General features: G+C 36.2%; 6 protein-coding genes and 1 long non-coding RNA gene across 12 annotated transcripts in view; 2 read left to right on the top strand and 5 right to left on the bottom strand.

Annotated features, from left to right (window-relative positions):
- The window catches only part of LOC106933477 (neuronal-specific septin-3-like), a 107,188-nt gene that overhangs the window by 47,551 nt on the left and 31,796 nt on the right, over positions 1–27,841 (top strand). For 3 of the 4 annotated variants that reach the window (XM_015012749.2, XM_015012752.2, XM_015012750.2), the window contains one exon: positions 1,968–2,726. In XM_015012749.2, the coding sequence (XP_014868235.2) occupies positions 1,968–2,726 (759 nt within the window). Of the gene's footprint in view, positions 1–1,180; positions 1,308–1,967; positions 2,727–27,841 lie in introns of those variants that run through there. The other variant, XM_015012751.2, reaches the window with a different exon arrangement.
- On the bottom strand, positions 7,861–10,631 carry LOC106933480 (uncharacterized). The gene is made up of 2 exons (XM_088008304.1): positions 10,559–10,631; positions 7,861–8,987 (listed from the first exon to the last, which is right to left on the bottom strand). The coding sequence occupies exon 2, from the start codon at positions 8,976–8,978 to the stop codon at positions 8,160–8,162; it is 819 nt and encodes a 272-aa protein (XP_087864430.1). The 5' UTR covers positions 8,979–8,987; positions 10,559–10,631; the 3' UTR covers positions 7,861–8,159.
- Positions 11,697–16,417, bottom strand: LOC148158014 (uncharacterized). Of its 2 annotated transcripts, XM_088008306.1 has the most exons (3): positions 16,370–16,417; positions 14,621–14,707; positions 11,697–13,729 (listed from the first exon to the last, which is right to left on the bottom strand). In XM_088008306.1, the coding sequence occupies exon 3, from the start codon at positions 13,718–13,720 to the stop codon at positions 12,974–12,976; it is 747 nt and encodes a 248-aa protein (XP_087864432.1). In that variant the 5' UTR covers positions 13,721–13,729; positions 14,621–14,707; positions 16,370–16,417; the 3' UTR covers positions 11,697–12,973. The 2 variants fall into 2 exon arrangements, with proteins under 2 accessions (XP_087864432.1, XP_087864431.1); XM_088008305.1 differs by lacking the exon at positions 16,370–16,417 and having other exon boundaries at positions 14,621–14,768.
- Positions 17,904–23,612, bottom strand: LOC148158013 (uncharacterized). Its single transcript, XM_088008309.1, has 2 exons — positions 23,538–23,612; positions 17,904–19,559 (listed from the first exon to the last, which is right to left on the bottom strand). Exon 2 carries the CDS (start codon positions 19,548–19,550, stop codon positions 18,924–18,926), a length of 627 nt encoding a protein of 208 aa, XP_087864435.1. The 5' UTR covers positions 19,551–19,559; positions 23,538–23,612; the 3' UTR covers positions 17,904–18,923.
- Positions 18,132–24,905, top strand: LOC148158012 (uncharacterized). Its single transcript, XR_015764104.1, has 2 exons — positions 18,132–18,227; positions 21,526–24,905. It is a non-coding gene; the product is annotated as an uncharacterized LOC148158012 (long non-coding RNA).
- LOC106933479 (uncharacterized) lies at positions 21,012–23,608 on the bottom strand. Its single transcript, XM_015012756.2, has 2 exons — positions 23,538–23,608; positions 21,012–22,632 (listed from the first exon to the last, which is right to left on the bottom strand). Exon 2 carries the CDS (start codon positions 22,627–22,629, stop codon positions 21,895–21,897), a length of 735 nt encoding a protein of 244 aa, XP_014868242.1. The 5' UTR covers positions 22,630–22,632; positions 23,538–23,608; the 3' UTR covers positions 21,012–21,894.
- LOC148158011 (uncharacterized) lies at positions 24,215–27,600 on the bottom strand. 2 transcript variants are annotated; one of them, XM_088008307.1, is made up of 3 exons: positions 27,492–27,527; positions 26,018–26,079; positions 24,215–25,852 (listed from the first exon to the last, which is right to left on the bottom strand). In XM_088008307.1, exon 3 carries the CDS (start codon positions 25,842–25,844, stop codon positions 25,155–25,157), a length of 690 nt encoding a protein of 229 aa, XP_087864433.1. In that variant the 5' UTR covers positions 25,845–25,852; positions 26,018–26,079; positions 27,492–27,527; the 3' UTR covers positions 24,215–25,154. The 2 variants fall into 2 exon arrangements, with proteins under 2 accessions (XP_087864433.1, XP_087864434.1); XM_088008308.1 differs by lacking the exon at positions 26,018–26,079 and having other exon boundaries at positions 27,492–27,600.

The following is a 27,841-nucleotide window of genomic DNA, read 5'->3' as shown; positions in this document are numbered from 1 at the left end:
GGTTTGTGAGATAAAAATTTGAAGGTGTGAGAAAAGCATTTGCTCTTAAAAGAATGTATCCCCATAAAAATACCTTTAGAATCGCCTAATATGTAAAAGTGTGTAAGCCCTGCAGTGTGTAATGTCGGCGTTCTCCTTATAATTGAATGAAATTGGTGCAAATGCAGACACTACATTTTTGCTCTTTAAACTTCTTTAAACAGTTTTAGTCAAATAAATGTCATAAAAGCTTCTGGTGTGGCTAAGTTGAAAGATGGGAGAGGAAAGACAAAAAGTTCTGACACACAAATCTGTTTTCACTTTTTTGATTTAGTCTTTAATCTTCCATTTTTTTCTGAGATCACTGGATTATTTACACAATTATTGAAAATAAAACCATGTGAGGATTTTGGAAAGAAAAGTCAGTCTTTGGTGGAGTTGTTGACAACTTATAGACACTTGTAACATGACCCTGACAACACGCTGCCTTTTGTAGGGTAGAAACGGAGGAGGAAAAAAGCTAGCGGGCATTTGTTCTAATCTTTAACAGTCATAAACTTGTTTTTTTAAACATCATATAATATATTTATAAAGAAGTGGCGAATAAAGTAGAAGGAGTTTTATTTCTCTCTGGAATTTATAGGAGGTGGTTAACGTTTATTAAAAATGAATGAAAAAGTTTTACGCTAGAAAAATGTGTTTTCTACATTGGCAACTGCCAATGCAACTGGCAATGCAACTGGCCAGTTGCATTGCCAGTTGCACTATGCAGTGCAACTGGCAAATAGGTAAACAAATAAATTGATAAATAGTAGATGCTCAAGAAAATAATTCAGAGACCTATCAAAGTAGATTTCTCTCTGTCACTGTGAAAACAACTAAAACACTTTTAAAAGTTAAACGGATTTAAATTTGGAAGATGTGTTTATATTGGGGTTTAAAAAGTGGGACAGTTTCAAGTACAACTGTAAATAACGTAAGTTACTCCATAATTTCTAATTTCTATAATGTAATAGGTTACAAAACTAACCTTGTATTATTTTCAATCTGAGGCGACACAAAAAAAGTTAACGAAGTTTTTGACGTTGACGAGATTCACCGAGAGTCTCGCGAGAAGTGGTAGACTAGATGTCCACAGCTGTGTGAGAGTCCAGAGCGTGGCAACTGGAAGGAACTGATGTTTGTTGTCGTTTTTAAGTTAGCTTTTAGCACATAATATATTTAGGTGCTGCTCTTTAACGGTAGTAAATACATCTTTTTACTCGAGTGAGTGAGGATTTAGGCTATTAGCGACATGCTGAAGAGCTACGTGAAGCGTGTCAAGTCAGGTGAGAGTTTAAATAATGACTTATTGCCAGATAGCATAGCAAACGCTTAACAATTGCTGTCCTCAAGCGACCTGTTTGTAACCTATTGTAGGAGGTTTGCGTATTTTGTTTATAATCACTATGCCAATTTCTTATATTTTCTAAGATTTTTTAAACAATTTTTTGCCTTATGTCCTCCGTTGGTATCGTTTCTGACAATCTGCCGCCGCTTTATATCATTACCAAGTTGCTCAGTGGAATTTAAAAAAAACAAACTTTTTTGTGACTTTTTTTTTTCGCATAAAGTAGTACTATTTAAATGGCTAATGATTAATATTTGTAGAAATGGTAGAATTTGGCAACATAGGCTATGTCAAGGTCCAAATTTCAATGGAATCTGGAAAGAAAGTGTGGGGAAAAATTAATACATTTACAGACTTTACCTGTGCTAACAGTACAGGTACCACATTACGATAATGTGCTAAATCTTATTCAGGAGAAATCATTAATGTACCCTTTATTTCTACATGAGTTTATCATCCATCCATCCAATTTATTCATGACTGGGAACTCTAAAGATTTAAGTCTGGAGAAGTGAGGATTTTTGACATGAAAAATATGCAGTAAACTGCAGTTGTCTTCTTTGATTAATGTCTAACCACTAGTATTTGTGTCTTGCAGCTCTGAAACGGTCGTTTGAGGTGGAGGACACGGATACAACCACACACCCTTCACCTCTCTCTCGCCGAACCACCAACCCCCTCCGGTCTTCAACGTCCTCCACAACCAGCCAACGGAGCTACGACTTGAGTTCGCGCAACTCCGACTATTCCTCCTCCTCCTCCAGATCCACTGCATCCGAGTCCTCAAACCTACGATCCCCAAAGACCGGCATGAGGCGCATTGAGCTATCAGGGCGAAACCCTGATGCAGCTGCTTCCCGCCGGGCAGAGATTTCCATCGAGGTCTCCTCCAAACAGATTGACAGCTCGCCCAGTGCCGGCATTGCTCGCTTCGGCCTCAAGCGGCCAGAGGTGAGCCTGAGCAGTCGGAGCAATGCCCTAGACGGCACCTCAAACTCCATCTCCAGCATTACAAACCGACGAGCGGAGCTCAGCATGACTCGGGCTCAGGAGCCCCCTGCACCTCCCAGGAGGGCGGATAGCCAGCTGTCGTCCACACCGGTCTCTAGGATCCCTGAGCTAACCCAGAGAAGGGCAGAGCCCCCGTCTCCCAGCCTGAGCTTAGTTGACGGCGTCTCCAGAAGACCAGAGATTCCCGTCTTCAGACAACCGGAGAACTCTGCGACAGGCAGCCCTGTAGAGAACAACAACCACCCACCACCTGCACCCGTCGCCCCACTGCCAACCCTGGCAGAGCCACGGGTGGAGAAGGTGCAGTCACCTGTCGCGGAGCAACCCACAACACGACCAACGGACAGTGAGTAAACTCTATCTACTCCATTTGCTTTAAAAAAAAAAAAAAAGCTTGCTTTGTTGTTGTTGAACATGTTTGTATTTACTTCTCAACAAATTGTTCCATTCTGGAACAAAAACTTGCAACAGTAGTGAATCATCTCAACTTTGACACTGACTTTTCCTGTTTATGGGATTTTATTACACAATCACACGTTTGAAATAAGTGACAATGCTTTAAGATTACTGCTCTTCTTTTGTGTAGAATAATCACAAAGGAAGATGAATCTGTGAAGTAATGACAGAGTCAAAAAAAAAAAAAAAGATTAACTCTGCACCCATGTGCTTGTCCACTTATGCCGTCTGCAAATGTAGGTCAGTGGGGTTGGTGATGAGAAAAACAGGGCTGGAAAGAAAGAACTGCAACTCTAAGAGCTGAAAAATGTACAAAGCCAATTTTCATTTAATAGTCACATTTAATTTAAAACCACTTTTTATTAGCTTATTGTCCTCTCTTTTGATTTCAAGAAGTTATGTTATTTATATTTTTTTTGCTAAAATTAGTTTTATTTGTGAAAGTACTGTTGCTTTAGGAAATTTATTTGCTCACTACTTGCACCACTTTTTTAAAAATAATAAAATCAAATGTGAAATGTATTTTTTCTTCTGAAAGGCAAACAGAGGCACATACTTTAAGTAGGACATCATGTCAAAATGAGTTATTTTGTGTGATGTTTTCTTTTTTTCTCCCAAGTGTTGTTCAGTGGTCGCCAACTCTATTCCTTGACCGCCACATTTAGACTCGTAGACGCATCACTGCTCCAACACACTTGAATCAAAAGACTGAATTACCTCTTTAACGTGCATGATGAGCAAAAGCCTGGTCATTTTCCTTTATTGATTCAGGTGGGTGGGAGCAGGAATGCGTCAGAAAGATGCAGGACAGTGGCACTTGAGGACACCTACACCTAGTAGGCCTCAGCACCTACTAGTTGCTTTTGCTGGTTTATCAATGTTTGATGTGTTTTAACTCAACTCTCTCCATCAATATTCATATCCTACATAGATTAATTGAATCTAATTTCTAAGTCTAACCAATAAAGTCCCAGAAAGATACAAAAAAAGTTGTTGATGGCGTTACAAATTCTGGAAAAGATTAAGGAGTATTTAGCAGGAGTGTTTAGGAGTATATGTGGTTTTTCATGGAACGTTAAGACATTTCATCCTCAAGTCAGTTGTCTTCGTTTTTGTTTTCCATTTTAAATATTTGTGTTAATCTGCAATTGCTGTAACTGAAGCACACATGTATTTTGCATGTTTAGTTGTGCAATTATAAGTAATATATGAGCAACGCGTTTTTATTTTCTTTCATTGTGGTGTTTTTTGTGATTAAAACAGCTAATGTTTCCTCTGCTGTTTGTTTTGCTCTTCTCCTCTCTGGAAACAGCTGTGCTCATACGTTGCCTCCTCTCGCTAAGTAGTATCCACTTGTGGGCGGCAGGGAGGTGTAACTTTCCAAATCTGGAGGTCATAAAAATTTTTTACTCTAAAATAGACTCCAACTTGTACTTTCTAAAGGTCTGTGTTGGCTGGTTCGTTCTCTGTCTTTCTGTGCTACACGGACATAAAATGTTCATTATTTCTATTGTCTCCCCTACTTTTCTTGAGTTTTGTAAGTTTTTCAGATGAATTAGCAAGCGCGTGGGGCATTCTGAACGTATGTAGCATGGCCTTGGGTAAGTAAAACGGAAGTCGGCAAGGAAAAGGGCGAGGATTACAGCTCCCATTACTGCCACATTTGGCTCGGATTACCACCTTCCTGCTCAGCTGAGCCTGTGGAGAAAGGCCCTGTGAGGAAGAGGCCAGGGAAGAAGGAAGAGACGTTAAAAACACAAGGTTTACTGGGCAGAAGGGATGAGAGGAAAAGAGATTTAGAGTACTGTAAAACCTCTGAGAAGAAAGTGAGATTTCTTGTCGCTTGGTTTTTTTGTGAGATAGCAAAACAAACTAACTTTAACTCACTTGGGAATAAATCTGAACAGAATATTCTGTTACATCAGCACTCCCAATCATCTCCCAAGTGTTTGTTTTGCTTTTATTATTTGGGACATTTAGGGCTTTAAATTGGAAATGTTTTTATTTCTTCTTCACCTCAACATCCGGCTGGAAGTTGGTGGCTTGTGTCTGTGTGGTCCAGGACATATTTGTGTAAGGGCGTGTGTGATCTACAGCCAGGTTATAACAGCTTTTCAGACCTCTTGTGCGTCTTTGCTCATGTGCATACACATGAGTGCTGAGTCGAGGCCTAAGAATGCCTTGCCCAAGGGAGTAGTGACTAATGAAAAGGCTAAGTGATGTGCCTCTCTTTTCTTTGTGTGGTGAATGTGGAACAGGCACAAGGTGCTGTAATGACACGCTTTGCTTCGGTTGATTGGTTGACTGTAACCAAAAGCAGCTGGATGGAGCCTCGGAGTGCCTCTGCAGGATATGATCTCATGTTTACACACAGAAAAACACACACATTCATTGTGGATATAGCTCTTCTTAGTTTCCTGTCCTTTCACTTGAACTCTGATTTATTCAATCGTGGCTGCTGTTATATATTTTCGACCAAGCTTACTGTTTGCTGAGAGATCTTGTTTTCGTACGTCTATATTTACTTTCATTTCACACAGGCCGCCCCCATCAATTTGCTTTACCAAAAATAAGCTGTATAGCTGATTTCCTTCGAGCATCTTCTCACTGTGGTAAACTTTGTAGTTTCATCCTTGTACTTAAAAGTATAGCTATGTCATAATAAAAGGCTCACAAAGCAGAGCACAGCAGAGTAGCAGCCCTGATGGAAACGACCTTTTTAACCTTTATAAAAGTGATTGTAGATGTGCAAATACTGTTGAGACAAAAGTATGATTGATGGAAATATTTGCCATTTTGCCAAGTTTATAATTCTGTAGTTTTGGTCCTTTTCTGCCCATATATACATCTGTATTTTGTACATATGTAGATCTGGATTTCTGGAAAAATAGTTTTTTTTTTTTTTTACATTCATTTATATTTAGATGATGATTTATGTTAGTTTTGGCACATTACAACTCGGTCATTATGATGTGATGAGTAACTGATATATGTACATATTTATTTAAATATGGCTTCACTTAAAGCTGCAGTGGGTAAGTTTTATAATAGTTTTTTTTTGTTGAAACTGTCACTATATTCTTACAGTGTAATATGAGACAGATAATCTGTGGGGAATAAATTGCTCCTCTGCCTCCTCCCTGTGGTCCTACTGCCATCTTACATTCAGGGCATTTAACTATAACAGTGCTTATGTACTTGAGCATAAAGTAGCTTTACATTAACATTATTACATTATTTATAAGAAGGTACAAAGTGAGGGTCTGAATTTACAAAGGAGTGAATTGATCCAGTTAGCAACTACTTACTAATTTATTGTTCTGTAAAAGTAGAAATTAATGTGAAACATGAATGAGGGCAAACAAAATTCAAATGAATATTTACTGGGTAAATGACATTTAAAGGCTGAATATCCATAAACATTTTTCCAGGTAAAAAGTATTATGTCTGGTAAAACTTGGAGATTCATTCTTAGACCTGCTATTCCTCCTTTCCTCTGTATTCAGAGACTAGTGCTAATATCTAACTGACACAGACATACTGCAGCATAAGGGCTGCACTCTTATCTTTTGTTGGCTGTATTTGAGCATGTGTATCAGCTTCCATAAAATATTTATTCTTGGTCAAAACTCATGATGGCACAATACCACAGGGTGTTGCATACAAAGCAGTTAATTCAAAAGTTGTTCTTTGGAAGTTTTACTTATCGGTTGTACAAAGGTGAACTAGATAAGCTAGTTACTACTGTTGCTTTACACTCGACTAAACACAATGGAAAGAGATGCAATTGGCTTTCTAGTCTACAACTTTTTTGTTGATTACTAGGTTATGAAATTTTGCTAATACATTTGTATGTTTACTTGGATGCATGAAAGAAGGTTTTTTGTTTTTGCCTTTTCATCTGCTGCCTCACTTTTAGGTTGACGTAAATTTTTCATGACTGTGTACTTCCCCTGGAACCTGCAAAACTAGACTGGTTTGTTTGTACCGAGTCTTTTTTTTTTTTTTGCTTCTCTCCAGTACATGCTGTTACTTCACTACTTGTGACTAAGCCTTTTATGTTTTTTTCCTGGAGTTATAAAGAAATAAGAATGATGTTGCCAATATTAAGAATGATTTAAAGGATGCACTGAAGATGAAATATCAACCCACTTTTTAACCAGGCCAAACCTTAAACCTTGTTAATGTTGCAACTTTGATATTGTCTGTTTTCTTCAGATATTAGAAATTAGATTAGTGGAAAAAAAGGTCAATCCACACTGGGCTTGTGGATTGAACCCTCACTTTGGATATTTTCTCTCCAAATGAGGTACATGCAGGAGTGTTGATTTGCATTTTATTGTGTTAAAACTAACTTCAAAAATAATCAATGCAGGCAATTATCTTTGGATGATTGTTATAGTTTCCATAAATATAACTCAATATATGTTCCCTTTGTAAGTGATCTCAGTTTTAATTGAGTTTTTCTTTTTTCACATTTCTTCCAAACAAACTTCAATATTAACTTGGCATCAGCACTTAGAGTGGAGTTCCTGCCCAATAAAACAAGCCTTTTCATCTCTGTTTTCTGCAGGCTGACTGCTTATTATGACTCAATATCTTATGATCTGTCTTATGCTGGTCTGCTGAGTGCCGCTCTTGTTTCTCTGGGTTAGAAAAACTGTGTTTTTGTTTTTCACTTAAACATAAAGACCTTTTTGTCAGGTTCTTAAAGCATTACTTTTTTAAACCTTGACATTGATAAAATTAACTTGCTTACAATTACTTAAAAGATAAGGTAAATTCCTGTGCTTATTAGATGACATGAATCATCTGCACACTATCTGCTTTAGTGAACTTTGAATTCCTTAATATGGTGAATATTTTCTCTCTGACGTTAAGGCTCTTGCTGTGGAGTGGCTCACTTGCTCAGTATTTGGAAAAATAGCCTACTCAACTAAGTAGAATATTTATGCAATTATAGCACTACAGAATGATGTATGTTATACATAACTGTGAAGTTAAAATATAAAATATAGAAGCCATTAAAGTGGAGGCACATTTTTATTTGAATTTATTAGAATTTTGATTCTGTTTTAAAGACATTTCCAGATTAATGGTGTCTGAATGCACATTATTGCTTGATATGAGGCAGAGTTGTGCTTTCATATGTACAGTAAAAACAATCTTTGTACAATTAAATCATATTTTTACAAAATGTTTGATCAAAATGTGTCACAAAAATTCTGTAGAAAAAAGGCGTTGTCATTATTACTATCAATAAGCACCACAGTTGCATGTTTTTTAAGATAATGTGATATGCTCCCTTCCTACTTATTTCACATTATTTGCCACGATTAACAAAGTAAAACCATAAAATGATAAAAATAATAAAAATAATAATTATAGCTAAAATAAAACAGTAAATTTTGAGTATACAGTCTTGAGGGCAGTCATCTTGCATAACTGGGATATGAGGCATGACTATGTGGGTGTCTTGCTTAGGTTGCTGAACTTCCTGGAAGTAAGTTCCCAACCTAAACGCTCCAGGTTGGGAACCAGGCTGGAAGTAAGTATTAGAGGTGTTTCTAAACGCTCCAGGTTGGTAACCATCAGCAAGTTGTTGAATTTCATGAATGGAGCGTTTCCTAAGTTGCCTCAAAAAGGAGGTGGTGATTCTGAATGTCTGTTCTGGATCATAGCTTGATCCGTGGTATTCAGATGCATCATAATGCTGAGTGATGAAGACTTGGTCTACCCATCTGCCTTCATTTACGCTAATTAGGATTCGAGCGCTGTTTCCGACAGTATTCCTCCAGGAATTTACTACATAAGGTGGAAGTGGTTCTGAACCGGCTTGAAGAATATTGCCAATAGTGTAGTAATGGTAGCCCCGAGGCAGAGATTCCAGGAGTCCCTCCTGATTTCTGTAATAATGGCAGCCATAATGACGTGAGTTTGGATCAAAGGTCAGCTGGATGGTATTGTCGGAGTCGATGTCAACTTCGCAAGCAAACCAGTGAAGAAGTTCTAAGATATTTGTGTCATCAAACTCGTGGCAGGTCTTCAGATCATTGATGCAGTTCAGACTTCTCCGTGCAGCGAACGCCGACGTCACAGTCAGGAGCAGAGCAACACAATAACTTGCAATTTTTCTTGGCATCTTCAAGTCCTGTGAATAAATTTTAGAGCTTAAATTCTTCATCTTTGCCATACACTGTTGCCTTAAGGGTTTAGTACTGAAATTAATGCTATTTTTTTAGATTTGTGTTCATAATTTTAGAGTATACTAAAGCAGAGGCCCCCAACACTGGTTCTCAGGTCTAATTATTCTGCCCCGAGGGCCAAAGAGGATCAGCAGGTGTGCAGCAGCTGGTGTTTTCCTGGCTTAAATAAATGGGTGATAACAGGCTTCTGTAGTAATTGCAAATACAGTGATCCCTCGCTATAACGCGGTTCAACTTTTAAGGTCTCGCTGCTTCGTGGATTTTTTTGTTCAGTTTTTTTCACAGTGCATTGTGTTCTGCGTCCTGATTGGCTAAACAGCCACCAAGCTCCTTCTCTACCTGTGTGCCAATAACGTTACAGTATTTAAATATAAGTAATATAGATTGGCCATTCAGGAGATGAAAACTGAAACTTTGAATGCCTGCTGGAAAAAAAAAAAAACTGTGCCCAGAGGCTCGCTTGACAAGATCTGTCGCTCTGCCGTAGATACATCTGTGAATCTCGTGGGGCAGGTTGGAGTAGACGCTTTAATGATATGACTCCAGATCACATTAAGCCCCGATTGATGAACACGCACATCTGCTGATCTGCAAACAGGTTTTGTTCTTTGGTTTCGATGTAGAGTATTTAATTATGCTGTATAATAATTGTAAAAACTAAAGGTAACTACTTTGCGGATTTCGCTTATTTCAGATTTTCACAACGCAAACCCCGCGAAAAACGAGGGATCACTGTATTTAAAAAAGGTAAAGCAATCATTGAGTCAGCTGTGTTGGAGTGGAGAACGTCTAAAACATGGAGAACTCTGGACCACAAGGACCCAAGTTAGGGACCACTGGACTAAAGACGAACTAGATTCACTTGAATTTCATGAGAAAACAGAGAATTTTAGCCATTCATTTTCCATTTGGTATAAATCAGGGGTCCCCAAACTACGGCACCTCATTTGGTCCGGCCCCCTGAACAATACCGGATCCGGCCCGCCTCCTCATCCAGAGAGCATTCAGTGTTTTTTTTTTCATATATTGTATTTTCCGGTTTATATGTGGATTTTTCTTCAACCACCAGGGGGCTTTTGAGCAAATGTGAAACTACTTTCCCTCAATGGAATATATACTCGTCAGTCCCAGTCACCGTTTCGCTGACGGTTTTTTCCATTTGCATTCTGGGTAAAAATCGTCGTCGACCGTAATCCTGCCCCCCCGCCCCCCGCTCGACAGTTTCAAAGACCCCCCCGGCTCGACAGACCGGCCCCCGACCACAAAAGGGAACACTTATGTGGCCCTCGCAGGAAAAAGTTTGGGGACCCCTGGTATAAATAATGTTTAAAGAGAAAAAAAGTAGCATAACATCCTCCGTATAAAATCTAACAGGAAATAAATCAGATTTGTAACCCAAAGTGTTTTGCCCTTTTAAAGAATTGCATTACATAAATGTTTAAATAGATCTCCAAATAAACCAAATTACGTTTAAGAGTAAATTTAAATCTTTTAAACAGAATAAAACAGAGCTTACCGGCAGCACTGACTACTTCCTGGTCTTTAAAGCTGCGTCTGTGTGTGTGTGTGTGTGTGTGTGTGTGTGTGTGAGGGAGGGAGACAAGAGAGGAGGAAGTGTTCTCTCCGTTTCATTTTCCTGGTAAATGAAACTGAACAGGAAACTAAGTTTGCGACAGTTAAATTGCTAATTAAAATAAAAATGATGACAGTTGTTGACATACAGGTATTCATGAAAGTTCCAGCTGAATGTCACATTTTGTCGTTATAACTGGTACAAACAGACATGAGCACGTTTCACCGATCTTTCATCAGTTCTGGTTCATCACAGAATTAATGTGAAAATTTCAATGTCTGCTTATAAAAGCCAAACTGGTCTTGTTTCCTCTTACCTCATGGATCTACTCCAAACACTGGATCTACTCCAGTGGTCTGTGAACAAACAAATTCGCAGACCACTGGATCAGCTAACCAGCAGCTTTTAGTTGTCCCAAAAAAAGTTTTTTCAACAGTTTTCTCTCTGTGTTGAGATGGCATGCTGATGCTCTTTTTATTGTCTCTATTCTATTTTATGAATGTTTTAAAATCAGTTTTTTATGTCTTGATTGTATCATTTACTTTGTATAGCACATTGGGCAAACTCTTTTTTTTAATGTGCTTTATTATTAACCTAGGTTTGGATTTTACAACCACAAACTTGAATGCATCTTATTGGGATTTTGTGACAGACCAACAGAAAGTAGTCCATAATTGTAAAATCGAAGAAAGAAAAAATATGTTTTTAATCTGTTTTTATTAAAAAAAAGAAAAATGAATTCAGAAGTCATAACCTTTCACTGCTATTTTGACTGCAAGTCTTTTGCACATCTAGAAACAAAAATGTTTGCCCGTCTTTCTGCAAAATAGTGCAGGTTGCACAGAAAGCATCTGTAAAACATAGATTTTCTCTGGTTAAGGCAGGACTTTGACTGGTATTCCAGAATTGGGCTCCACTTGTTTTTCCTTAAATCTGACCAGTTTCTCTGGCCTTGCTGAAAACAAATCAGTAATGTCATCACTAAGTTCACAGTGGGGGTGTTTTGAGAAACGGTAGTCTCCAAACAAATTTTTGCAAAACAAAGTTAATATTTGCTCCCAGAAATCTTCAAAGTGAATGATATTGTTTAACACTTTATTCTTGCTCGTTTAATTTTACAATGACACACTTCACTACAACACCCTATCACATAAATCCCAACAGAATATTTTGAAATCCATTGTAAAATGACAAACAATGAAAACATTTATCTGGAAGCAATACTTTTGCTAGGCACTGTTAGTTAAACAAATCACAGCATATATATGTTTGTCTTCCATGTTTTGGGTTGGGCACAGGTTGTTTGCATTTTGCACAAAACATACATACTTTAATAAATCACATACCTGGTTAGCTTTATTTTATTGCATCCAGTTTACATTAGGGTGGGGAAAGCACTCGAGTCTCTTAACTAAGCAAACACAGATCCAACTGCACACAATAACGCACATTTGAAGCTTTTCATATGCACTTTTCAATCTTTCTCTTTTTTTTTAATGATTTTTTTTGTCCTTGTGACCTTTAATTGACAGTGAGTTGACAGGCAAGTGGGTTATGAGAGAGGTAGAGGACATACAGAAAAGATCAACGGACCGGGATTCGAACCTGTGATGGCCGCATCAATGACTGAGGCCTCCGTACGAGTCACATGGGTCACATGCTCTACCGGCGGACCACACCTTTCAATCTCAACAACTGTAATGACCATCACATCCAAAATGATTAGGCACTGAATCTAATGTCAAGTTTCATTTTGATACATAAAGTTGTTGTGTAGTGTATCATAATGTGCAATAAGATTTTACAATCAAAAGCACATTTTCTCAGACAAATATTGCTTGTCATAAGTTTTTCTTTTTTACACATTTTGAGTGTTTTCATCATTGGTTTATAAAAGCACTGCATTTACTGTTTGGTTTGAGCAGTGTCTATGAACAGAAACATTTTAAGGTTTTATTGGCTCTAGTGGCCTTTATTTCATAGTTAATTGACAGGAAAGTGGGTAATGAGAGAAGGGAGAAGACATGTGGCAAAGGTCACCAGTCTGGGAATCGAACCTGCGACAGCTGCGACTTAGACCTCCATATGTGGGTTGTGCTTAACCCCTGTACCACCACAGCACACCCCTCCCCAGATTGTCAAGCAAAAAGAGGTTTTTCATCTTATGCAAAAATGTATTTTTGAAAAATTTTGGCTTAATTGCTGCAATGTGGCTGTTGTTTTTTAAACGGACACCATACTTAAGACTTTGCATTAACGATTATTCAATTACTAAAGTAAGACTATTATCTTACTAAAGTAAGACTATTATTTGAATAATCGATTAATCACAACCAGAATCATTGTATCAACCCTACTTTATTTATTTGCATTACCTAGGAAAATCATTAGCATAATAAAAAATAGTCCTAAGAAGATACAAAATTTGCCAAGGACATCATCTTCATCCGTTGTTCTTGGGTTAGCTTGAGGTACATGGTTATGATTAGAGTAGAAGAATTCTTGCGGAGGAGTAGATGTGTTAACAAAGTTGTTTCTCTGGGTACCAGTGTGACCCAGTAGGATTTCCGAAATGGGCCGTCCTCTGAATTCTCGTAAAAGGTTGGTAGAGATCTGGTATGTGTGGTTTGGGTCATAACTGGTGCCATTATATACAGAAGTGCCACAATGCTGTGTGATGTAGATTTGTTGTATATCCCATCCCCCGTTGGTTTGTGTGGCGCTAAATACGATCCGACCTCTGTTCCATCCTATGGTCCCAGTTCTGGCGTTTCGTACATGAGGAGGGAGCTGTGTTAACAAGTCTTTACGAATGTTTCCAACTGTGTAGTATCTGTACCCCGAAGGAGGTCGATTCAACATCCCTTCGAAATTCCCATAATGATGTGAACCATATTCAGACTCTGGTTCAAAGGTCATCCTCACGTTACCGTGATTGTCAATACTGACTGTATTGGCAAACCAGCGAAGCAGCTCTAAAATGTTGGTGGGCTGAGGAACATATCGTTTTATTTCACTGATGGAGTTGAGAGTTTGTTGTGCTGCTTGTGCCGAGGTGAGGGTGAGGAGCAGAGCTACACAGAGACTTGGTATTTTTCTAGACATCCTCGGTTCCTGTGAAGAAATTTCAGATTTGTTATTGTTTAGCCATGGTGTGAATTATTTCTTCATTCCTGTGTATTAGGATACACCCAGTAAATAACTCAGAGCAGTGTAATATTTAACCATTCGAATCATAAAGTATCACACCTTTGTAGTTATAGGCACCAGACAGAAAATCTGTCTAAAACTGGTTTAGCCTGTTGTTCTTATTTACTAAATGGAGAGTCTAGAATGAGCATTTGAGTTACTGTGTTATCTTTGTTAGAAAATATGCTATAAATGTTTTACACTTCTACAGTAAGTAGCGTAAATATATTAAACATGAAATCAATAGCTTTTCCCCCTAGAATTTACCTAAATTTATTTTAGGGGAAAAAAGTGAGAAGAGAAAAAAAACAGAATAAAATGGATGTAATCTAAGTATATTTCCCTCTTGCCTTTTTGCATTTACATGCTAGGTACTGATAAGGTACTATGAATAATATGCAGACTTGTGCTAAGCCCACTGAATAAAACCTCTAAAGTAAATCTCAAATGTACTACCATAAATCTTAAACAAATTATATTTGCTGAATTTTATTTTATGCAAAAAAACAGACATTTTTACACACAGAAGTATACTTACTGTGCACTTCTAAAAAATAGGAAAAGTGACAGTTCTCTCTTAGAATGGTCAATATAAATGTTTTCTTAAATTAAAAATTTTCCATTATTATAAGAGATTTTTGTAGAATTGGGATGAAGTCTAATGTATGCAGCTATTATGAAATATACTAGATTTAAAAATGCATTACCAGGAAAGTAACAGAATTGCATCTTCTAAGTTTTCATGTTTAGAATATTTGTATGGGTTTGTTGCAGTAAGGACTAAATTTGTTTTAATGAGTAATTAAGGTAGCTTACCTGCAGGTGCTGCCAGGTGTGCGTCTGGGTGTGTGATCTGTGGTTGGGTTAATGCTCTCAAAGGCAACAGTGTCCTAGGAAATATGACTGAAGGGATAAACCACAGAGTTCGTTACAGTGGGTGGGACCAATTCTCAAAAAAAGAGAGAAAAAAACAAGTTATCTACAGAGGAAGTTCCTACTTCCTACAAAATACAGTTCTACAACTTTTGTGAACCTGTTGATTAAGTATGTTGAAATTCAACAGTTGAACAAATTTATTCATCATGTTTCTCAGTTGGCGTGTCAGAATGCAAAGATATTTAATAACTATGTAACGTGTTTCAGAAGCATTTTGTGTGTTTGGTGTTCAGGTATGTTGTGTTTAGTTTGTGGCTAAAGAATCTAAAACATTTATAATCATTTGATAAAATCACATAACAATTTTACAGGCATTGTGCAAGTTCACAAGAACTAGATGAACGTAAGATGTCGACTAAAAAAAAATCTTCCCTCCATCTCTGTCCTGACAATCAAATGTTGCTATGTTTTCTAAAATACAGTGAAAGTTTAGTTTAAAATCCATTTCTACAATCTTTATTTGTGAACCTGTTGTGTGATGTACGTTTTAAAAAAAGACATACACTATATTTGCATTGAAGTGCAAATTTATTGCTTGTGGTATCAGTCTACTGTAACCAATCAGATCAGTTGTCGCATAGTTTTTGAGTACTTGCAAAAAACTTGTAAATATTGTTCTATTTTTCCAATGTTCTCTGTCCCGGTCGAAGCCTGAAACAATGTGATTTGTGAACTCTTGTTTTGAAAAGAAGTGGCATATAAATATGAAGGAGGAAATGCATATAAATGTTCCCCTGACGGATGCAAGTTGACAGTGGCTGATACGCAGAGATCCCATTTTATACCTGGAGTTGGGCATGAAACAGTCAAAAAAGTGAAGAAATGTAGCTGGGTTTAGATTTTATTTTTTATTTTTTTCTTTGGGATTTATTAACTATATTACAACTAAATAGTTGATGCCAAAATTTCCACTGAGTACATCTAAAAGCTATGCTACATATACCATCAGTAGATGAGAACAACTGACTCGTAACATTTTTGTTTAAATCAGTTCATGGCAACAATCCACTGACACCTGGTAAGCTTTAGGCGTCAGTCATATGAAACTGGTTTAACTTGATATTTTCTTATCTGCTCAGGGATCCAACAACCACTATGGAACAGTTTTCCTTTGACAGCACATCAACGGTAGAACAACTCTGAACTTGGTCTTCCCAGTCAGAAATATGTGAGAAAAGTTACGTTACTATTTTAAGTTATTTCATGTTCGTACTCCTTGTAGTCCCACTGGCTGCAAATGATGGTGTGTAATAATGAAATTCTCCAGGAAGTCAGGAAATAGTCTCCCAGTGACCCTGTTTTATTGCATTTTGCAAACACCTCATTTTGGGAATTGCACTCAAAATATTTGTAAACATCTTTTTTAATGCAGGCAAGTTTGGTTTATAGCTAACCTTGCATAAAAAGTTAATGGTATTAACTTTTTATTAATTAATTAATAAATTAATTAATATTTAATTAATTAATCAACCATTATTAAACAACCATTAAAATAAACTTTCTCTGTCACACTTAACATGTAGGTTTTTATAAAAACATGAAGTGTCTAGTTAAATTTATCAGAACTAAAATTTAAAGTCAGTCTTCAGATTTAATTTGTGTAGTTCAATGAGTAATTAAAGGTCTTACCTGTATAAATAGTCAGTTTCTGATTCAAGCTTCAGGGACAGCAGTCATTTGTTACTTTCCTTAAGCTAGTGATATTACACCACTTGTAAATGCTTTTATAGTAAATGTTTGACCCTCCCTCTGTTGTGTTTTGAGTGACGGTGGAGGCTCGCAATTCAGAGGAATTTTTTACTTCTAAAAATAACTTGGTCTTATTAGCGCTGATAAGCAGTGACTTAATATCACCGTCTTCATTTATAAATGCTGATTTTTTACACAAACATTGTTCATGAGCAAATCTTACACTTCTGAACAGCTTAAGCAGTCGCACAATTTAAACACCATTTTAAGCTTGGTGACAATTACATGAGTTTTATAAACAGGCTGTGTGTTAAGCTTTATGCAACACATGAATGGCTTTAAGTAGGTTATGGCCAATATTAAAACAAACTGTGTTAAGTTTTTTTTCTTTAATGTACAATAGACTCAGTAAAGAATTAGTTTTGAGAGAAAGTTGGTTGAATTCTTCTTTCAGCACAAACAACTGATCATTACTTTGTATTTTTGAATTAAAAATCTTAGTGAAAAATGTGTTCAAATGCATAAAATGAGAATCTTGTGACAAAAGTAGGAGAACCCAAATTTTCCAAATGACTTCAGAATGGTACAAAAATGTTTAATTATATGACGTCTATATTAAGGTTCTTTGTACTGATCTCTGCTAACCTATAAAAAATAAATCCTGGGGAAACTACTGAATTTCAGGAAAAGAACATTGTAGAAACTTTCATATGAAACTTAGGCAAGTGCAGAAGTAATAGCATTTACTTTACAAAGTCGTGTGGGAGATTTCCTTACATATCCTGTAAAACTGGATGTATTAGTTTGTATTCTGCATTCTTACCACCACCATCTCATGATCTATTTTTGTCTCACACCATGCAGCTTTTTGTTGTGTTAGATAGAACATGGTCATTGATACGCTATGCTTGTCATAAAATACCTCTTTAATCACGTGTACAGTTTATATGAACCTTCTTGCTGTCAGTTATTTTCTAGGAACATTTTGTCCATTGTGTTTTTGTGGACAAGTAAGACAATTTGTTAATTAATCTGTCAGTGTTTCCTGTTTTTAAGGTGGTTTGTTTCCATTTGGAAACAAGTTGTTATATTTTGAATAGTCTCTCTAATCCAGGCGGCGTTCCAACCAGTATTACTCTTCTGGGAATTTACCGCAGAAGGTAAACATGTTCAGTGGCTTAATTAGTCTTGCCTTACAGGTTGTATCTCAGTACCTTAATTGAGATCAGGTAATAGTGACCTGAACTCACTATTACCTGAACTCCCAGCTAAAGCTACCTGGGAGTTCACTATGAAATATCATAGTGATGGTGAACTGGGAGTTCACCAGTTATGGAGCTTTAAAAGTTCAAGAAATGTATTGCTAAAATAGAACTGCTGCTTTTTTTTTCTTTCTTCCTTTTTTACAGTTTAAACTGTATCTTCATGTTTATCAAGCAGCGTTTTAAAAATAAACACTGCTAAAAAGATAAAATAACTTGTAGACATTTTATTTTTGAAAGATACATTTTTATATTGCAGGTTCTTTTCACAAACACAAATCAATCCACATACCTTTGTTACCTAAAACAATCCACCTCTGTAGTAAGAGTGACAAAATGTAAGCATAAACACGTTATATCTCACAAGATTATAGCAACTGATTAATGTGTTGAAACGAAAGTCCCAAGAAAGTATTTTATTCCACAACCATAAAACATTACTTATGGGAATTTACTGCAGAAGGTAAACATGTTCAGTGGCTTGATTAGTCTTGCCTTATAGGTTGTATCTCAGTACCTTAATTGTCTTGAAAAAAGTAGTTAAATCCAGAAAGTTGTTGTGATTTATTCAGATTTAAAATATAATTTTAATACAATTTGGCAAATCCTCATACAAATTCTTAAAAGAAGAGCGTCTGAAAACTGTGCAGTACGAAATTTGATAGTGAACTTTTAAAATGTCCACTATCACCTGGATAGTGGTCATTTAAACATTTTAGAAACATATTGCAACATTCACACAAATTCTTTCAAAGCTTGTAATTACATTTATAGCACATTTAGATAAAATTCACACTGATTCCTTTATCACAAATATAGTTTTTCAGGCAAATTCACATTTACACACTTTTCTTTATTTTGATTTATGATTTTCAAAATTTTTTTCCATTGGCAAAACATCATGTTTACAGTTCTGTTCAGTGACTGGAAATATTGTCTGATTTGCAGTAATTCATAAGAACGACAAAACAAAAACAACAGATCAAAAGAATGGCAAAGCAGAATCTCATCAGGTTATATCAAGTTTCTTGGATGTATCGAATGGGAGATCCTTGTGGACGGGTAGAACCATTCCCTCTCTGGACCTTCTGCCAAGTTGTTGGATTTCAGCAATACTCAGACATGTCACTTCTGATATCTGGTTTTCCAGACATTTTGACTGTTTTTATCATTGATATTTTGAAAGCAACACATTTACTGTTTGGATTGAACAGTGTCTGGGTAAATAGGTATTATTTACCTCCAATACTTAGGAAAACAGTGATAATACAGATACAAATACATAGTACCACAGCCATACACACGTTGAACAGGGAACCTTCATCAGTTCTTTGACCTCTGAATTCTTGTAAAAGGTTGGTAGAGATCTGGTATGTGTGGTTTGGATCATAACTGGTGTCATTATATACAGAACTGCCTCTATGCTGTGTGATGTAGATTTGTTGTATATTCCATCTCCCGTTGGTTTGTGTGGCACTAAATACGATCCGAGCTCTGCTCCATCCATCGGTTCCAGTTCTGGCATATCGTACATAAGGAGGGAGCTGTCCTGATGAGTCTTCATGAAGGTTACCAACTGTGTAGTATCTGTACCCCCAAGAAGGTTGATCCAATATGCCTTCGTAGTTGCCGTAATGATGTGAACCATATTCAGAGTTTGGATTGAACATCACGCTCATGGTACCATAATGGTCAATATTGACCATATCGGCAAACCAGCGAAGCAGCTCTAAAATGTTGGTGGGCTGAGGAACACAACGTTTTATGTCACTGATGGAGTTGAGAGTTTGTCGTGCTGCTTGTGCCGAGGTGAGGATGAGGAGCAGAGCTACACAGAGACTTGGTATTTTTTTCGACATCTTCGGTTTCTGTGAAGAGATTTTAGATTTGTTATTCATCCATGATGTGAATTATTCCTCCAGCCGTTGTTTTTAGGACACACCAAGTAAATAACTAAAAACAGTGTAATATTTGTTTAGGAATGCTCCTATCAGGTTTTATGCTTCCAAAACTGATACAGATCACCCATGAGTGCTGATCGCAAATGCTGTTCACATAATCGCTGATAATTTTTTGATTTAGGTATATATGCCACTGGCTATGTGATCTGGCAAAAAGGAACCATAAAATCTTCTTAATTTATACAGAAACATACATAAAAGTTGCAGAGACAATGCAGCAGATATTCAGTCCAAAAAACAACTGAAAATCCTGCCATATAATATTTAACAGATTGAAAACGGTAAAGCTCTCAGGAGCTCAAATTGCACAGAAAGTAAAATAAATCTCATAACTTTGCCTATATCAAATAATATCTAGTAAAAGAGAAAATATTCAAACTAAAATGAAGGTTGCATTCAAATAAACTATCATAACTTACTAAATAAAAACTCCCTGTGGGGATGGCTAATTGTTTTGTGCATGAGCAAGCTGTTTTGCAGATTGTTAAAGCATGATTGACAGCGTTAGGCCTCCCCCAACCTTCCCGTTGGTTCTGTCAGCTATAGGCAACGGACAGAAACCCCCCCCACTAAACTGTTGTTCTTACTTTCTAAATGTGGAGTCAATTCTCAAAAAAAAAAAAAAAAAGAAAAAAAAATCTTCCTCATCTTCTAAAAGGTTGCAGCGTGAGGGAGGGAGTGTTCACACAGTTTCATTTCACTGGTAAACGAAACTGAAAGAACTCAAGTTTGTGACAGATTTAGTATTATTAAATAATATTAAATTATGTGTGCCAGCCTAATGTGGATAAGGCTTTTTTTTTTTTTTCACGTAAGGTGGATTCATTATATCTTTGATTTAATTATCACACAATGTCCCCGATCAGTTGTCATTGTATTTAGACCAAGGGAAATGTAGCTATTTGTGCAAAAAAAGTAACATCACATTTATTTTTGTTTTATGCCCTGTCTGCTCACCACTGTACAGTACAGAATGATGTTACTTACTGTAAAAATCTGTTCTGTTTTTTTTTTTTTTTTTTTTTAATACACAATTTCTTGAGGTTTAATTCTTATATGTGAAGCATAACCATACGTGTAAAGTGACCTAGGAGTTCGCTATGGAAATGCATATGACACCGTGTTCAGTGTCATAAATGCATAAATACAGAATAGTCGTTAATTCACTAAGCCAAGGTCTACTGTACCGAAAAATACCCAAAACTCGATGAGCTTAAAAGTGCAAAAAAATAAAAAAAATCTTAAAATACAATACCTGCTTTTTTGTTTTCCTTTTTGCAGTTTAAGCTGTATCTTCATGTTTATCTAGCAGTGTTTTAAAAATGAGCACTGCTAAAAAGATAAAATAACTTGTAGACATTTTATTTTCAAAGATAAGTTTTTATTTTGCAGCATGTCGCTGCAGGTCCTTTTCACAAACACAAATCAATCTACATACCTTTTGTTAGCCATCTCAGCAGTGAAAGTGACAAAATGCAATGTAAGCATAAACACATCATGATTATAGCCACTGATCACTGTGTTGAAATAAGTCCCTAGAACCAAAGTATTTTATTCCACAACCATAGAACATGATCATGGATACGCTAAGTTTGTCATAAAATACCTCTTATACAAAATATACATTTTATATCACGCTTCTTGTTGTACAAGTTGTTTTCCTGGAATATTTTCTCTATTCTGATTTTGTTTATTTTTTGGAAACAAACAAAGTTGTTATATTTTGAATAGTCTCTCTTGTTAAGATCCAGGCGGCGTTCCAACCAGCATTACTCTTCTGGGAATTTACTGCAGAAGGTAAACATGCTCAGTGGCTTGATTACTCAGATGCCTTACATGTTGCATCTGAGGACCTTAATTGCCTTGAAAGAAGTAGTTAAATCCAGAAAGTTGTTGTGATTTCTTCAGATTTAAAATGTAATTTTAATACAGTTTTGCAAATTCTCACACAAATTCTTAAGAGAAGAGCCTCTGAAAACTGTATAGTGCAAAATGTGAAAGCGGAAATTTAAAATTGCGCAACATATTGCAACATATTGGAACATTTCACACAAATTCTTTAAAAGCTAGTAATTACACTTACAGCACATTTATATAAAATGTGCACTGATTTCTTTACCATATTCTAAAAATGACACATTTACGCGCACTTTTCTTTATTTGGGTTTAGGATTTTCTGCCTTTTTTTTCCCTTTGCAAAACATCACATTTACAGTTCTGCTCAGTGTCTGGAAATATTGTCTTATTTGAAGGAATTCTGAAGACATACGTTCAAAGCAACAATAACGATGATCACAAGAATGGCATAGCAGAATCTCCTCAGGAAGTCATCATTGTTTTCTGTACTTGGCTTATATTGAGCTTCGTGGACATATCGAGTGGGTTGTCCTTGTGGACGGGTAGAAGCGTTCTCTCTGTGGGACCTTCTGGCAAGTTGTTGGATTTCAGTAATGTTTCTCCGTCTGATTGCGTGTAAAAGGCTGGGTGTGATTCTGTATGTGTTATCTGGATCATAATTTGTTCCTTCATCGGAGTGCTGAGTGATGTACACCTGGTCTATTATCTGTCCGGGGTGAGGTCCTGAGTGTCCTTCGTTCACTCTGATTATGATCCGAGCTCTGTTGTTGTCGTCGATATTCCTGTGGGGATTTCTTACGTAGGATGGAAGGGCGTCGGAATCGTCTTCATAAATATTACCAATTGTATAGTATTGGTACCCCCACGGCAGGGGCTCTAGCATGCCTTCAAAATTTCCATAATGATGTGAGCCATAATCAGAGGCAGGATCAAAGGTAAGTCGGATGTGGTTATCAACGTCGACTTCATTGGCAAACCAGTGTAGCAGCTCTAAAATGTTTGTGTGCTCAGAGAGGTGGCAGTCGATCAGATCAGTGATGGAGTTTAGACTTCTCCGTGCAGCAAACACTGAGGTTAGAATAAGGCACGCTGCTACGCAGAAGCTGATTTTTCTTGACATGTCCTGTAAAGACATTTTAGAGCTTTCAGTGTTCAGTCTGTGAATGCTCGATACTTGATAGACTTTGATCTTATGTCAAGACTTGCTGCCTGCAAGTTCACTTAAAAAAAAAAAAACTTAACCCCTTTATGCATGTTTATGTCGAACCACATGTAAAATGTCTCTTATACATTTTATGACTTCTTGTTATGGGGTTTTGCTTAGATTTCACAAACTTTTTTATTCTGACCTCAACAATGTTTAGTTAGGATATTTGGTTTTGAACACTTATGTGAAGATTTCATTATTAAACTCCTAGAACTGAAAGAGGGTGGCACCGCCTTTTCACTGTGATTGCATAAATTGCATAAAACAGGTTTGACTTTCAGTTTAACGGTTAGTAAGTAATAAAAGCCACAGTGATAAAACATTTCTAGGTCACTGTGCTGACGATGGCAGAGATTTAGTCAAATGATTATTTTTGGGTGTATGCCACAACTTTGTTCACAAGGGAAACATGTATAAAAAGGTATTAACATAAAAAAACAAAATATGGCAAAGAAAAGTCTCTCCAAATATCCACAATTTATTCGTTATTAAAATACACATCTGATTGGAATAATTTAAAAACTTGCTCTTAACACCAGAAAAATTTAAATTTAAACCGCATTAAAGGCATTTCTAAACATAAATTAAGAATTACCAAATGTATCGATTTTATTTGAAAGTATCTTTGTACACAAATATGGCTACATAAGAAGAGGAAGTTTCAAAAAGGAAGACTGTGCGTCATTAGTTGCGATATAAAACTTACAACAGCTTATGTCCAAATCTTTCTTCTTATTTCTAGAATGTTTGTAGTTTTAGATATCTATTGCAGTTGAGAGTAACTCACTGATTTTCTGAAATCAGAAGTTAGATGAGCTTACCTCTGCAGTAGTTTGCTTCTTTAGGTCTCTGGTTGATTTGAATCTGTGAAAGGAGGTTGATTTCTTTTCCCTTTTTCAGATTTCCGTTTCATGAAACCTGAAACTTGGGTAACAACCCACATTGAGTTACCATGGCAACTACTTAGTAGTAGCTTTACTTACAAAAAATGCTTCCTGTATTCAGAAAACCTTGATAGTCCTTTGTTAAATGGGATCTGTTGATGTGCCAGCAAACCAGTTTACGTGTTTTCTCCTGAGTTGTACAGTGATCTTGTAGTAAAGTTCAGCATGAAAATGCAATAAAAAAAAAAAACTTTTTATAGGAGGACCTCTGTTTACTTTTCTTTGTGGACATTAGGCGTTTACTTTTACTTCTTTAGAGGAAAGTAAAAAGACATGAAGGTGTTGGTGACTTATATTTTTTCTCTTACATTCCTATTGTAGGTGTTGACAGACCGAACGTGGCTTCAATAAGAATTAATTTAAAGTTTTCTTTTCAAAATGTTGTCTTGTTCTATTTTCAGGACAACATCTTTCCAAATAAGGCACTTATGTATCTTTATTGAAGGGATTTTTATGAAATGGGAAGACAATGATTTTTCAAAAGATTTTTAATAATTTCAGTAAATATAGTGCTTTGCTTATGATCAACTGATTGTTTTTTTTTTTTTTTAGAATTTTTAACAACACAAATCAAATGGTGGTTTATTTAAAACCTGTAAACAGTAACACATTCTAAAGCAGAGCATACAAACTCCCTGTCACAGAGATTTAGCTTCTGTTACTGTATGCAAGTTCTTAAGTGAACTGAAGAAAACATAATTAATTTTTATTCATACATAAAACACACATTATGTACTTGGTTTACTTCACTAAATTTATGTTCCATAATTTAAGATGGCATGGCCACTGAACTGTTTCACCATGACTTAATGAATAGTTTCCACACAGACTGCTCACTAAACGTACAGCCAGAGATATTCACTCACCCATCCAAAAGATTGAATTCAGGTTTTCCAGTAACATAAATATCAGTCATCTAGATATGCAAATTAAATTTAAATTGACTTGGCTTAACATCTTGTTTGGATATCCTTATATTTAAATATACATCAATCAAATAAACATCAATAAAATGTTTTTTTTTTTTGTTTTTTTGCCATACACAACAATCACCAAATTACAATACCCCTGCAATATACCAGTAGCAGTCATAGCTGAAAAAAAATTGGCTTATTTAAGTACATTAAACGTGAGATGTTTCACAAAATATCACCTTGGCAGCTATGAAATGATACATGGTCGCTATTAAATGTGCTCTGCTAGATAGCTACATTTCATACCTGTAAAAGCCTGTGACAAAAATAAGATTTAAAGATGAACAATAGCAAACATGCAAAATGATCAAACTCTGTGTATTACTACTTGTTAACAATAGTTTTTGCTTACTAATGTATGTATAGAAAAGTAAAATAAAAAAAGATGTGGATTAGTTTTCCTTACCATCTGAAGCACTATGTTTTCATTTAGTTTTATTTTTCTTGCTCCTGTCTATTTTCTCACAAAGCCAAAGCTAATCCCTAAAGCAATACAGATAACGAAAATAACACAACCAAACTACAATATTCTACAACATGAACACCAGTCTCCATCATCTTGGTTATTGTAATTTGTGGAAGGAAGACGCATGTATCCATCTCTGTTAGAGGAAGAATTTCTCTGAGCATTAGCGTTCGATTCATTTCCAAATTGTTCTGACTCAACACTGTCATCAGACAGTTCCATGTCATAGGTGGTATGATCTCTTAGATCTCTTAAAAGGTTGATATTGACCCTATATGTGTGATCTTGATCGTAAGTCGATTCATGGCCTCCAAATAAGTCATAATGCTGAGTGATGTAGACTCGGTCAATTGTCAGTCCATTTTCTCTGACTCGAAATACGATCCGAGCTTTGTTCCCTCTCTGGGCGTGAACTACAGAAGGTGGTAGGCGTCTTGATGTGTCTCGATTAATGTTACCAACTGTGTAGTATTGGTACCCTGCAGGCAGTGGATCTAATATTCGCTCGTCATTTCTATAAAGATGTGATCCATAATCAGACTGTGGATCAAAGGTCAGGTAGATGAAGGTGTTCTCAAAATTAACTTCATTGACAAACCAGCGAAGCAGTTCTAAGATGTTTGTCTGTTTATACAGGTGACATTTGTTCAGGTCATCGTGGGTGTTCAGTTTTCTCTGTGCTGCATCCACTGAGCTCAGAGTAAGCAACACAGCTACACAGAAGCTTGTGATTTTTCTCAACATCTTGGTTCCTGTAAAAACATTTAAGAACATCAGTTTTCATCCATACTGTGAATTTTCTTTGTATGCATATTTACTTGAGTGCAAAGCTTATTGTCACAACAAAGTCACTGTTTTCAATTTTAATATTTTGGTTAATATATTCCAGTTATTGTGAAATTCATAAGATATTCAACCTTTTGACTGGAGTCCCTCCTCATAAAATTGAAATTTCACACAGATTACAATGTGTAATATCCTGAAAGCAAGAAAAAATGTGAGGTTATCACAAGTGATACTGTCACACAAGACATTTAGTACCAGATGTTGACATAGACCTTTTTTTCTCACTTTCTAAGTTGGTGCTACTCATCTCCAAACCAACTTTTTTTTGCTGATGAACTGTCAATTTGTTCTTAAATAGGCAATTTTTGACTTTTTTTTTAAAAATTTGTTTAGTTCTGTAATATTTAGCATAAAACAGTCAATAGTGGCCTTAGGTTGAACAATGGCTACTGTACTTGAATTCTCCTATTGCTAACTATGGTACAGGTTGGTTTATGTCTACATCACACATACCCTGGTGGCATGAATTGGAATAGTGAGCATAACGGATATTAATAGGATTTCTCAGCTTTGCAAATGTGTGATGTGTTTGCAATGTAAACTGCATGTCGGACTGAGACTGACTGCAGTGCTTAGGAAGCAGTGACAGCAGCACATCCAGGATAGTGCAAGGCTGCAGCATATGTGGATAATGACAATTACCAGCTTCAGTTATTCTGACATAAAAATTGAGAAATTTGGTTTGATTTAACTTATGGCGGTGAGAAAAATGTCTTGTTTCAACTGCATTTACCTGTATTTCTACTGCATTATGTTCAAACATCCCACTGCCCTTTGAGATACTCTGATGATTAATCCTGAGCATTTTTGTTTTTAGTAGGCCGAGCTAAGAACTTATTGACGAGCTTTCTAAGATGCAGATCGTAATTAGCAAAGAAACTGGTTTGGCTTGTTATTTTACTTTGGCTAAATATAGAACTGTAAAAACAAATTTGAGCTATAGTCCATCTTTCAGGCATTAATTTTACATCTCAACAATGTATCAGGCCATTTTGATCGACTCCAACTGTGCCCAGACCTGATGTATAGTTTTTGTAGTAGACATCAGCATATCCACAACAAAAAATATACATCAGATCAGTGCTGCTGAGGAAATCATTTAGAATAATGTTGATAATCATAATCAATATAGTTTTCCACATTATTAGTGATGGCATTGCAATCACATATTTTCCTAACATTGAGCAGCCCTTGAAGAAATTCTCTAAGAATTGGTTTCTTAACAATTTGGAGTTTTTTGTACACATTATTCAACTGAAATTACATATTTGCAAGTGATTTTAATGTGAAAGTTGTTGATTTAAAGTCAAATATTGAGTTTTCACTTTCTATATTTTAATTTGTTAACTCCTTTATTCTGTCAAACAGATGCTACAGTTTTAAGTGGAAAAGAAAGATGTGTAGGTTAGTGAAAATAAAATTTACCTGAAAAATAAAATTGTATTTTCTATTAATTTTTCTTTATTCGTAACAGTCATACTTACTAATTACATCTAACATAAGGTTTCGATCAGCATTTTTTAGTCAGTAACTTAAAGAGCTTACCTCTGCAGTCAGCTGTTGTCTGGTCTCTGATCTGTGTGTGTTTGAAGGGAGCGGTGTGTTTCTCTTGGTTGTCGTTTCATAGGAAAGAAAACTGAAGTGACGTATCGGACGAATTTACAACAGGTTGGAAGGACTGATGCATAACAATGGAAAACTAAATCATCGAGAAAGGAATGCTGTTCTGCTCGAACTTGATTTCAGATTAAAAATATATTGGACTATTGAAAAATATTTATCTTGTACAGAAATGTGGCGTTATTGTAAAGTATGTTTAATACTTCCCTAGAAGTTATTTTCAAAAGATACTTTTAATCTGACAAACGAGCCACATTGGGTCGCATATTGTAATT

The sequence above is a fragment of the Poecilia mexicana genome, unplaced genomic scaffold (assembly GCF_051168715.1).
Source record: "Poecilia mexicana isolate PSO_F unplaced genomic scaffold, ASM5116871v1 scaffold_8, whole genome shotgun sequence".
Taxonomy (NCBI): Eukaryota; Metazoa; Chordata; class Actinopteri; order Cyprinodontiformes; family Poeciliidae; genus Poecilia; species Poecilia mexicana.
The sequence above is the reverse complement of the archived record's forward strand: the minus strand, read 5'-3'. Positions and strand labels throughout refer to the sequence as shown.